Consider the following 12,676-nt stretch of genomic DNA (forward strand, 5'->3'; position numbering starts at 1 on the left):
AACACTCGGCCCCAGAATCAAAGTAAAATGGATACGACTCACCCAGATGGCTTAATCTACCAGCCGGAGCTTCCACTACACAGGAGTCGATCCGGCGTTCGTCAATGGAATCGTAGTTTCTTTTCCGCGATGATGGGCAATTAGGCGCGATATGTCCCTCCTCGTGGCATTTGAAGCAGGTCACCTTCGACGATGCGGCTGGTCGTTTTTCCTTCGGGTTTCGTATATCCTGCTCCTTCCCCGTTTGTATTTGCAGGCGACCCTCCGTTCTCCTATGTCCGAGAGCACCACAGCGGTAGCACTTAATCCGAGGAACTGATAGCCTGCTTCGTTTAGCTTCAGGTTCCGTTAGTGAATTTCTTGGCGAAAATGTCGGCTGATCGTTGTAAGGGAGAATCCTCATTTCATCATGAAATTGGTCCTCCGTCCTGATATTATTCGCGAGCGTTAGTCGCCGAAAGCGTCGATCTTGTGAACTCAGTATATAAAGGGCGCGGGCATTGATCACTTCGGGCATCGTTAGATCCTGCAACTTCATCTGCAGCATGGAGCGGAGGCGACTACCGTACGCTCCCGGGGATTCAGTCTCCGACGGTCGTTCTCTGGATATCCTTATTAACGCCGAAGCGGCTGTCTCTCTGCCACCAAAACGCGAAAGAAATTGTTCCTTAAACGTTGGCCAGGTAAGCTTTCCACCGCGCACCATTTGTGAAAGCCAATGCGCAGCAGAACCCCTTAGGGCGCGATTTAGAGCGGAAAGTAACGCACTATCTTGCATCGGGTGGTCTTTCAAAATCAGATCAGCATGAAAGCACCACGCGGATGGATCGGCGCCCGCGCCTTCGGGGTCAAAACGTGGTAACGTTGCATCCTTAGATTCCGTACTCAGTCTTTGCTCCCCCGGTTTGTGCGCTAGCGTCTGAATTAACTCGCGCATAAGGACCATTTGCTCTTGTAGCACTTTAAACGGTTCTAATCCCACTTCTGATGTCGGATCACGATTCGAATTTTGGGCGCGCGACGACTCTTCATGTGGACTAGCCATCGTTTCACAAAGCCGAGATTTTATTTACACGTATATACAGGTCTATCACTAAGCTTAACAAATAATAGGTACAACTAATAATAAGTCTAACAAACACTAAGCCTAATGAATAATACGATCTCCGAATAATTAAATTAAATAATACTATTAGCAGTGTTTGAGTTCAAACGAATCCACGGTCACCGGGATAACTCCTTACTAAGCGAAACTAACTTAGACGCAAATGCGATCGTCGAAAATGCTCGATGTATCACTCTCCAAGGCAATCGCAAGAATGCCAGCCTCGTGGAGAGTTTTCTCCCTGTACGATTGCATTTTGTTTTCTATACCCGTTTGGAAGCATTGAGAAGGTTCCAAACGCCGTTGCTAGGCACACTCGTTGGAAGCATCGAGAAAGTTCCAAACGCCGTTGCTAGGCAGTTTCTGCCTGGAGTTTTGATTACTAATACAATGTATGTCCCATTGCATCGGCACCTCCGAGGCAACATCATACGTGGCTAGGCCCGCTCTCGAGGCCGCATGCCGCCACAACCACATTTCTCGGAAAACACATACAACCACTCCAGACCTCCGTTAGATAAAACATCCATCCCGTAACCGTGGCTACGTTCAGCGACCGATTGTCACCTCGAACCCAATCTCGCTTATTACAAATCTTAAGCAATTACAACTATAATAAAATCTAGGCTAAGGTACTAGAGGATGCTCCCAAGATTTCCAAGGAAAGGCTTCGGCTTTCCTTTCATCTCCGACATATATATAATAATTCTATATTGAAAAAAATATGAAATTAACATGATATATACATTACTACATAAGTTATATATAAAATATGTATATTATACCCTTGCCTACTGATTGATATGAATTTCTTTCGGTCTCGAATGCGTTAAAAGAGAGCGCAAAGAAGTCGAAATTACTTATTGTAATTAGTAAAACGACCTGAGAGGCAGACAGATACAAGAAAGAAGGAATATTATATTAGCGGCATTATCATGTTTTTGCTCTCTTTAAGTCTTTCATCGAGACAGACGATCTACAGGTATTAATCGACCAATTTCTCCAAGCTGATAACTTCGAATTGATGTTTATATATAAGAAGTGTTATGTGTTAATCTGTCTAAATGTTTAAAAGGTGTTATAAATTAAATGTTGTTAAACGATACGTAATTGCCTTTTGATCGTAAATTTTACTATCAAGGGGACTTTTATGTATGCGTAATCATTGTGAATTATAACAATTTATGTGATCGATATTAAAGGTGTTTAAAAGCATGTATTTTTTTCTATATTATTATTCTCCTATATTATTATCCTATATTATTATAGCATTCCTATATTATTATAATATCCAATTACATGTTGATACACAAGATATACAGATTATTATTTATAACGTTTGGGTTTTCTTAATTGAGTCATTCATTTAGTACAAATGATAAGAAATTAGTAATAATTCACAAAAAAAGGATATCGTAGTAGAAATATTATAAAAAACATTTTCTGTTTTAGTGTAGAGTTACTCCTTCTTACAGACAGTGTCGTACAAATCTGTACGTCTCTGAGAAAATGTAGGTATCTGAGTCCCTACTTCCTCAACAACTTTTAGATCTGACAGAAAAAAGAAACATACGAAGTAATAAGTAATGCTTACTAATAAATTCAACAAATACAGAGGAAGATGGCTAAATCGATAAATTAACGAGACTAAAAATTAATTACATCATGGATCTCTCGCTTTTAATTTCAAGCTGTAAATTACCGATATCGGTGACTGCCATAGTCTCTTGAGTTTCCAAATCGTAAAGGATCTTTCCCCAGGGATTGGACAACTGTGTACGTCCCCATGCGACGTAACTTGCTTAAGGAACACGAGCCGGTGATATGCAGGCAACGTATAATTGATTATCATTCGCTCTGAAACGCTGAAGTAATGACCAGTGCAGTGGTCCAGTGGTCATATTGAATGCCGCTGGATATATCAGCATTTGGCAACCTAACCCAGAGAAGCAGGAAATATGAAGCCACCGAATACCAATTAACTTCGTAGTTGCACGGTTCACATTCCATCATTTCTGAATATGCGAGGACAGTCCTCTTATTGTGCTTTTAATTCTTTTATTTGTTTCATTTTCGGCAAATATACTGGTTTTTTAAATTAAGCTTCTTTTTATACAGAGTTACAGATTATATTAATTTTATATAGAACATATTTAAGAAAGATATTTAATTTTTTGCTAGTTAAGTATTGATCGATTAAGTTACTGTACCTTTGTTCCGATAAATGCGTGCCATTTCCTCGCATCTAATATCATAGCAAATGCCAATACCTATTTTGCAGCCCTTCACATCGAACGTCGTTAGGGAGTTACCAGGACTGAGTGAATCACTCTCTCGAAAAGTAATCTTATTAGGAATGTCGATGTCGAATAGATGTACCTAATAACATAAAAATGTAGTCGCTAATTCTATTGCTGCAGCTTTTGTAATTTAATATCAAAGTTACCAACTCCTAAACTTTAATTATTTTTTATTTAATAACTGACAGCGTTTTCATCACTTTCTTTTATTAAAAAATCTTATCATTTAATAATGCTTAAAAAGGAGAAAAAATAAGTATAATAATATTTTAAGTATGTGAAAAATTTATACAACAACAAACACATTACAACAAAAATGGGCGTTTCCCGTATCATAACGTATTTTATAAACCGTAAATTATAGAATTGGTTATAGTATACGTATGTACATATGTATATTCCTAAATTATTCCTAGAGAGAGTCACTTTCTTCACCCCAATATTTTCAAATTCAAAACCATAAAGGAATATATTACTTACCTTTCGGTGTTTTGCTATCAAAGTTCCATCGGGACCCCAAATAGTACAGGTATTGGACAATTTAGCGCCCTCTATTTCAGGCATCGTACCACCAACTACATAGATGTTGTTTTCTTTAGCTGCGTTCGATGAAGCAACGCTCGTTTCACCATCAGGAATACTCTCGGCGTATTTTGGAAGGTACTCTGCATTGCAATATTTCAATTAATGAAAAATAACTGTCTTTTGTTCCAACCATAAATTAAATTGAAATGTTTGTCAGTTTTTTATTTTTTAAATTATTAAAATAACTAAGTTTTATATTTCGACTTAATTAAATATGCAATTATTTAGCTAATAGTATATATAATAAATTGTTTCTACAGGTTCAAAATGAAAAATGAATATTTAGAAATATTTAATTACGACAATGCTATTTGTGTTAGCATCGGTGGCTTGTTACTCAACGACTTTGCTAGTACTTTTTGAAACATAAAGTTAGTTTTCAATTAACACTTATACTAGAGGCGGAATTATAAATGCAAAATAATTGATAATACTAATTTATAAGTACCTAATTATTAGTATCTTAAAAAATATATTTATACAAAATTCACGATAATCATGAAAATGGGGAAATCCTATATTCTCGACTCAATTCACAATCTTTATGGAAGTATAAACGGTAAGGTAATTTGTCTACTTTTACTTTTTTCTATATAGTTGTTACACACATAGTAAATTATTGAAAAAAAAACAAATTATTACGTATTCCATATGGTGAATTAAAGCATTCAGGAAGAGCTATAATATTAGCATTGTGCTCTTTTGCGCTGGAAATGTAGGAAACTGCCCGCTCTACATTTTTGCGTTTTACTTCATTTACTTTAAGTTGTACCAACGCCAAGTGAAATGCTAAAATGTTGGAAAAGTTAAATACATTCGGTTATATATTTCCCATATTTTTTATCTATAAATACTTTTTACATAGTGAATACTTACTCGACATCGTTCGCACTACTTGTTTAGCGATGTTTGTAAGTATCATAATGTTGAGGTTATGTATGGTACTACTCAATATCAACATTACGTAAGCAATACGCAGGGATTTTTAATAATTCTTGGTAAAGTTTAGGACATTAATTTTGATGTAATTGTAAACATTATTTGTTCACAATTTGTTCATTTACTTTGCAACAAAAAGAACGTATCTGCAAGCGTGTTAATCGGATAACGACGAACTTCATTTCGCAAACACCGACACGTGAAACATTTTGAAGTTACGTCGACGCGAGAGTAAGTGGTTCCCTTAAATTACTCAATTTCCATTTCTTTCGCCATGTATATTCGAGTATTGCATTTGAATTGCAGAGCAGTCGAAAGTAGAGGAGCACCTCGCCGATATATCGACAGGAACATGAATTTTTTTTCATAGGGCGAATATTTTTTCCATTGAATTATTAAACCGAGTCAATTTTTCAAACTCAACCACTTAATTTAATCGTTTTACATAAAACATTTCAATCTGTTTTCTTCTAAATACTTTACCTATATTTCATCTGGCTGAATATTCCATATTTTTAAAGCTTGTTGATAATTACAAATACGTAATTATCATTCTGAAGCTAGAAATTTGAAATAAAATTGCTCTGCGCGAAAGGAAATAATTCAACGTTTTATATATAGCTGTTAAAATGATATAATAAGTCTCAGTAAAATAGCTTCACTAAAATTTGTGGTTTTTTTCCTTTTCTATCTTTTTTTCTTTTTTTTTTTTTGGTTTTATGTGTTCAAGGGCGAACGTTCCCTCTCATTTCTTGTATTTTTATGAGGAATTTAGCCTTTTTACACCACGAGAGCCTCAACGTTTTCATTTTCACGCCTACGCTCCGCTCGTTAAACACGTTCTAATGAGACCATGTGCTGACATTGCGAGTTTTATTATTTTCGCATAATAATTTATCATTTTAGATTTCAAATATTACATTCATACATTTTTCGTTGTAAATTTCTTTCTCTATTTAAACAATTTACCATTGTTGCTACAATAAATCAATTAATTTAATTAATTGATCAGTTTAAACTTAAAATATCATTTCATAAGTTTTCGTCACTTGAATCTAAAAACAACAGAAAACGGTATACCCGCATCATACATAGAAAGGAGATTAAAACGCTAGAGTGATCATATGCAACGATCACAAAACGATAATAGGACATTGTGTTTCTTCTGAAGGGCATGAAATTGTCAGGAGATTATGCCATAAATGAAATTGGAAGCTGGCTGGTCAAAGGGATTAAACTCGGTTAAACTCAATTGTGCTATATTGCACAAAAACTTGAGAACTGCTACCAAATATCTACTAGCTTAAAGGTGTGCTGATTACACCTTACAAATTGTAATTATATTTCAAATACAATCTCCTAAGTAATAAGTAAATTAAATTAATACTTTACCTAGAATCTGTGATACATTAATATAACAAAAATACATTTCTTAAATTATTCATTAATTTGCAATGTAATTAGAATATTATCTTTATTTTCTGGTGTCTTTATTATTCTTAAAAGATACGCTGCTTGTTTGCAAATTTAACACTACATATGCTATTAATAAATCATTTTATATTTAATTTTGCAACCTTCAATCATTGTTAAAATTGATTGATAATACCGTTGGTTAATAGAAATTTGAAAATGCTCTCGTTTCCACTCGATTAAAAGGTAATTGCACAAACTGTCACAGTGTTGACTACAAATCACGTGTGTCGTTCTATTAAATTTATACACAATAGTATTTATTCTCGTTTTAATTTAAAATGAAATATGTTATTGTATGAATAGCAGAATGTTCAAATAATTGAAACAATTTTTTGTCCTCTAATTAATGATTCCCATTTAAAAAAATTTAAGAATTTTAATCAAGAAGATTTTGAAGTCTCGATCTAAAATGACCAAGGATTGAAACAGAGAATATTTTGATGCCAACAAATACATATTCTTCAGATATGAAACAAATGTGATAATAAAAATCGATGTACATGAATGAATGTTGAAATATTGGAAAATTGTATAATTATATCCATTCTCTGTTGCGTTTAGGTGTTTCAATTAATGTTTCATCAGAATTTTTATTGAATATTTTAGAGGTACTGGCTGTAAGGTTTTTTTTTAAATTAAAATTAAAATTAAAATTAAAATTAAATGTAAGAACAGATTCAAAGTATAACATTTAAAAATTTGTGGTTATAAAATTTACTTGTATGTCATAATTATGTAAGTGAATTAATCTCATAATTAATTAAATGAATTTATTTTATGTGAGTAAATTATATTTATCTATAATAAGTCTTAATTTATTATTAATAATCAGCTAACACTGCATAATACTAAGTGAAGTAACTGAAAATTCTCGACGTGAGAATTAATTATAATTTCAACAAGAAAATAAAAAAGAAAAGAAAAGAAAAAAAAATTCTATGTAAGTGATTGTTCTATGTAAGTAATTCTATGTAAGTAATTCTATGTAAGTGATTTGGGGCTCGGCCAGTACCTTGCCCTTCTTTGGGATATTCCGAATTATCTGTCCTCTCCGAGCTGCAAATCTGATATCTCAGATGTTAGGGAAACCCCCTGGCCGGTAAGGCACGGTAGACAGATGAGACTAAACGGTTGGTGGAGAGGGCAATCATCAACAGAGGGTCACACCGTGCGGATACAATACTGAGGTCTCAATAAAATCTTACAACCGTGGTGTTCAGAACATCAAACTCTGTTTGCATACACCCGGTGCACATAAAGTGTCAAATTACACTAACACTGGATTTATCGAACCTCTTTCACCTTGAACAGTGGCTCTTTAGTTTATGATTTGCAACAGAATCCCTGCATCAACGCAGGTTCACGAAACATACAACTTCACGCACGAAATATCGATTACAGTCAATCGACACTAACAATCAATAATTTGTCTGCGAGATGCTCCTCTGGAAGTTTTAACTATATATATCCCGGTTTTAACTATATATATTTAACTATATATATTAACTATATATTTTCCCTAGGAACAGTAAGATTTTAACGATACAACTTTATCAAGAGATCTTAATGTCATAAACGGTATCGAAACTTCGTAATTCATATTGTTAAGGAAGAAAATATTGGTAATCTCCTCGAACGACGAGCGCTTGGTATTCACAATTAGAACTCGATATCTTAGCTTCTTATAATATCCTAATAAAATGTTATTTATCGATTACAATTGTCCTGTCGTATTTTATTGTGTTTGCTTTATAAATGTGAACTTTATTCAAAAAGAGTTCATCGATATAACGGTATTGAAGAGAACTACTCGAGAAACTATATCTAGCCCTTGGATGGAGGGATTGCTTGCTTCTTACAATCGAATAATTGGAGTGTAACCAGAAACACGAACGGTAATTTAGCAATGGAGAAGAACTTTAGAACGACAGCAATTTTCTTCCTGTTTCTTTGAGAAAGGCACCGTTCATTTTATGTTTGACGAGAATGGGGTTGTTGGACGAATTTGATTAAAAAGGAAAGATCTTTAACAAATATTCTTCCCATTGATACATTCCTATATTTTTGATTTAATTATTTGAAAATGCAATTTTGCATATCCCTATGTGCAATTATATACTATAATCGCAGGCGTTTCTTTAAAATGATGTACTATTGAAACAAGGCAAAATATCGTCAAATTCTTCGAGATTCAATTTCTCAAAAGAATGGCTCTATTGATTAACCAAACACAGTTCCCATAAGCATATACGTACTTCTCAGAAAAGATAGTTATATCTAGATCAATATTACTCCCCACAGTGACCTATATGTCAAAGAAAAAAAAGACACATCAAGTATTAAATCATACTACTATTACGTCCACTATCTCTACAAATCCTCCACTCTTGGAAAAATCTATCTTATTCGAACGTAACGTAACTCAAATTAAATCTTTTCCATCATCATAACTACGAAACATTTATAAAATTATCATCTTCGATTATTTACTCAACATCTAGCTAACAAAATCTTCTCCATCGCCGTACCCCTTAATCCTGACCGCGTATAATTAACGTATGAATAGTTAATTTATTGAACTTTAAACGACCATTTTACGCTACTTGTACTCGAATGATTTTAGGATCTTGCTGTATCTCTTGCACAGTGTTATACTGACAGGCGAGAAACATAGAAACGTAACTTCCGATCCACTGGTTTACCCTAAACACACGATGATAGGTTATACGGTGGACGCAATACAGAAGCGTTTCCGATGCAATTCGAAGGTGCGTTGTTACAATGGAGTTCATCGATCCATAGTGACTATTTCCCCGCCAACTACAGCCTGTAATAACGGAATAGCCAATAAAGTATATCCTGTCGATTTAATCGTTACCCCCACGGTGCACCACGCGCACGGAGATCGGATCGGTGATTTTCACGTGATGTTTCGCAAATCGTGAGGCGCTCGCGTGATTCGCGCGTTTTAAGCGTTCCCGCTCTTCCCGTCCGATAGAAAGAGAAAGGAAACAGGGGTGGAAGGAAGAGGGAAGATACGTGATGCGGGTTCAACCTGCCGCGGGAACCTTTAAAGAAGGTCGGTGCAACGGGAGAGATGTAATTTTAATAAATTGGAGAGCAAGTCATTGTAAAAGATTGATATTCAGATGTTGGAGATGCAGCAGATTTACAACTCGCTGGAATTAAGTTAGTTAAGGCGTTGAAAACCTAACGTCTTTTCAAAGGCGTTTGCCGCGTTTCTTTTCAAATCAAAACACATACATACGATACGAACAATGTATGCGCCTAAAGTTTTAAAGTTAATTTCTATTCAAGGAATGGACTGTTTTATTATAGATTTAGGAAATTGAAAAGAAGCAATTGCTTGTTTCTAAGAAAGAATCGCGAGAAGTACAGTTAGAAACTGTATTGTGAATCACTTTCCCTGGTTTCCGTAACGAGGAAGTGAAAAAAAAACGCAGACAAGTCAGCGTTTACCGCAGCTAAATGGAAGATACGCAGGTACGAGTCGTTACAGTTTTGTCGTTGCAACGATTCCCGCTGCGTAATTTGATAATGAACAGTTGAAAAATAGCAGCATTGTGTCCGTACTTTTTAATATCCCATTATATGGAAGTTAACGACCGGAAAATACACCGCTCGACTACTTGAAGGAAGTAGCTCATGAGCAAGTCTTTTGTATCCTCGCAATGGTATAATTCCTGTAACGTCTCGTTCTCGGAGGATTTATTTCGTTGATTTGTACTTGTTTATTGCTTTTGTGTTTTCGTGAATGGAGCATGTCGCATGCGAATCGTAATATGGTTTTAATGGCGTTTCGACTTCAATGATATCAGCGGCTGATTGCGCTTCCCGTAAGAAGCTTCCAATCATTATGTATTTTAGGAACAACAGATAAGGATATTTAGAGGACGAATTAATTATTCAATTGTTCGCGCAAGAAATACCTGTCTCTTTTTCGAAAGTTGTAAATGCTGTTTTCAAAGAGTTCCTTAGCTCACCATAAACCAGATAAGAATCTTTGGTTCCGTCTAGAAAAAGAAACCTTCAGATCAAACCGAAAGGGGTTCGGATTATATTTTCTAATCGTATTTGTATATTTCTTTTTACGGTCAGCTTGTCATCCCCGTACAATCGAACAGAGAGTCCATTAATTATTTCCCTTCGACTTGTTTCAGGGGGAGCATCTCGGAAGCCATGCCGGCTGACGAGTTCGCTGGAAATCGAAACAGAAACAAACCAAGACTGCAACCACCTTAACGAACCGCTATTATCACTGGCAAGGTCATCGGGCAGACCGGATCTAATCATGCTCACGCCGACCATGCTTCCTGTGCACTCGTTCCTCTTTCTTAACGACGTCAACCAGAAGATCGGGTGCTAAAAAATTCGAAATCGAGTTGATTGAAAATCTCAAGGAATATTAAAAAAAATACGAATAAAAAATTTGATATAGAAATCATCCATTTTGGGCAAAGAAAAGAAACAATCAGAAAAAGGAATAATCACAGAAGCTCTGAATTTCATTGCTTCCTAATGGTACTTCCTTGGATATTTTTACATTCTGGAGGCGTGAACGAACTCTGAAAAACAGAAACAACTTCTATCGGCTGATCGAAAGAACTACCTGGACACTGAGTATAATTATTCACACGTGCGGATGCCATTTCCGGCATGTTTCTCCATGAAGAAGGTCAGCTTCAGTTTTTGCCACTTGTAGATAGAAGTTGAAGTGGCGGACGTCTTAAGGAGGTTGCTAGAATGTCAAACAAATAGATGAGGGAAATATTATGAAGATATATTTATGAATATCTAATTGAGCATTTAATTAAGAACTTAATCGAAAGACCAAAATAAGTTGGTTCTTGAGACCAAGTACCTATCTAAGTATAATAGTCTTTCGTACTTACGGTTTAGTAAGAGGACTCGAGTAAAACGATTACTCGTTAAAAGGAACAATAGAATAATCATGCCTCCGCAGACGGTGGTCTCTGCTTTCATGCCTCATCGCGGAGAATCTCAGCGAAAAAGTGTCCCGAAGCGTGAGCTGAAAGGTGGCTATGTAGGCTGTCTAGTGAATGCCGTCGCCATGGTGGAGCTGGCGTGTAGCAACTCCCTAAGTCCAGGAACCTAATCCCGCGTCAGAAAGACAAAATTCGCTACGGAGAAAAGTAAACAAAAATATATATATAGGGAAGAAGAGACAAAGACTAAAGATTGTTAAGAATTAGAGGTAATTTAATGATAAAAGGGAGAAAGAATTGTGCAAAAATTCTACTGGGAAAGAAAAGATAGAAGAAGCCTCCAACGAGAAAGACGTGCTCAGAAGCGAGTCCCGCGTAGCGCCATGTAGAAGAGCAGGAAGAAAATATTGGTAATCTCCTCGAACAACGAGCGCTTGATATTCACAATTAGAACTCGATATCTTAGCTTCTTATAATATCCTAAAATTTAAGTCCAATTCGAGCTTATAGTCCCATGCGAGTTAATCAACGACAATAGTTTGAATTTCTATTTGTTCGTTTGTCGTCTGTTTTTACCCGGAGCACCTGCTGTAAACCAATACAAAATTTATTAGATCTATAAATAACACATATAAAACTTATTAATTTATAATTAATATAAAATAGGAGAGCACGAAACTTCCTATTTTATGGATATGTTAAATCTTTGTAAAAAAATACCATATCATTAGTATCTTTTTAATCGTTCCAAAGGATTTAGCTGCATAAAGCTGTGACCCTTGGAAGAATCGATGTTCACGCGTAACAAATTGAAATTGTGCGAAGGTTCCGGTACGAACATCACAAGCGTCGATACCAGGGGCACAGGCACATGTTCTGGGTTCATTATATATTTATAAAGGGCTGACGATTCAGTGGATGGTCCGGGTAAATTTAAATTGTAAATGAACGCATTGCTGGTTTCAAGTAAAAGCCTGGATAAGAGCGGATATGGTATGAGAGTCTGGCGTGGAAAGGGGAACAGGCCGCTTTTATTTGTAAAGTTTGAATCTCCTCGATATTGAAGATGTTGAAGCTGCAAGTATGTATTTCATTTTAATCCATTCGAGACCAAGATTTAATTGTAAGACGATACCTAGGTGTCGGTACGATCTGAATGTTTAGTTAGAATGATTCTGTGTTTTACTCTCTCCAGGGTATCCTTTTCATACTTTGATTTTAAATCGCTGACAATCTTAAATAGTATGCCTCATATTTTTAAAATATAAAATTATATACTATGTTATTCTATAATGTATTATGTA

At 35.4% G+C, this 12,676-nt stretch overlaps 1 protein-coding gene across 1 annotated transcript; it reads right to left on the bottom strand.

Annotated features, from left to right (window-relative positions):
* Positions 1-4,491: 4,491 nt before the first annotated feature.
* Positions 4,492-5,326, bottom strand: LOC117240535 (omega-amidase NIT2-like). The gene is made up of 2 exons (XM_033506554.1): positions 4,867-5,326; positions 4,492-4,779 (listed from the first exon to the last, which is right to left on the bottom strand). The coding sequence occupies exons 1-2, from the start codon at positions 4,949-4,951 to the stop codon at positions 4,607-4,609; spliced, it is 258 nt and encodes an 85-aa protein (XP_033362445.1). The 5' UTR covers positions 4,952-5,326; the 3' UTR covers positions 4,492-4,606.
* Positions 5,327-12,676: the final 7,350 nt, after the last annotated feature.

This window comes from Bombus vosnesenskii, unplaced genomic scaffold (genome assembly GCF_011952255.1).
Source record: "Bombus vosnesenskii isolate JDL3184/JDL3185 unplaced genomic scaffold, Bvos_JDL3184-5_v1.1 scf7180000014760, whole genome shotgun sequence".
Taxonomy (NCBI): Eukaryota; Metazoa; Arthropoda; class Insecta; order Hymenoptera; family Apidae; genus Bombus; species Bombus vosnesenskii.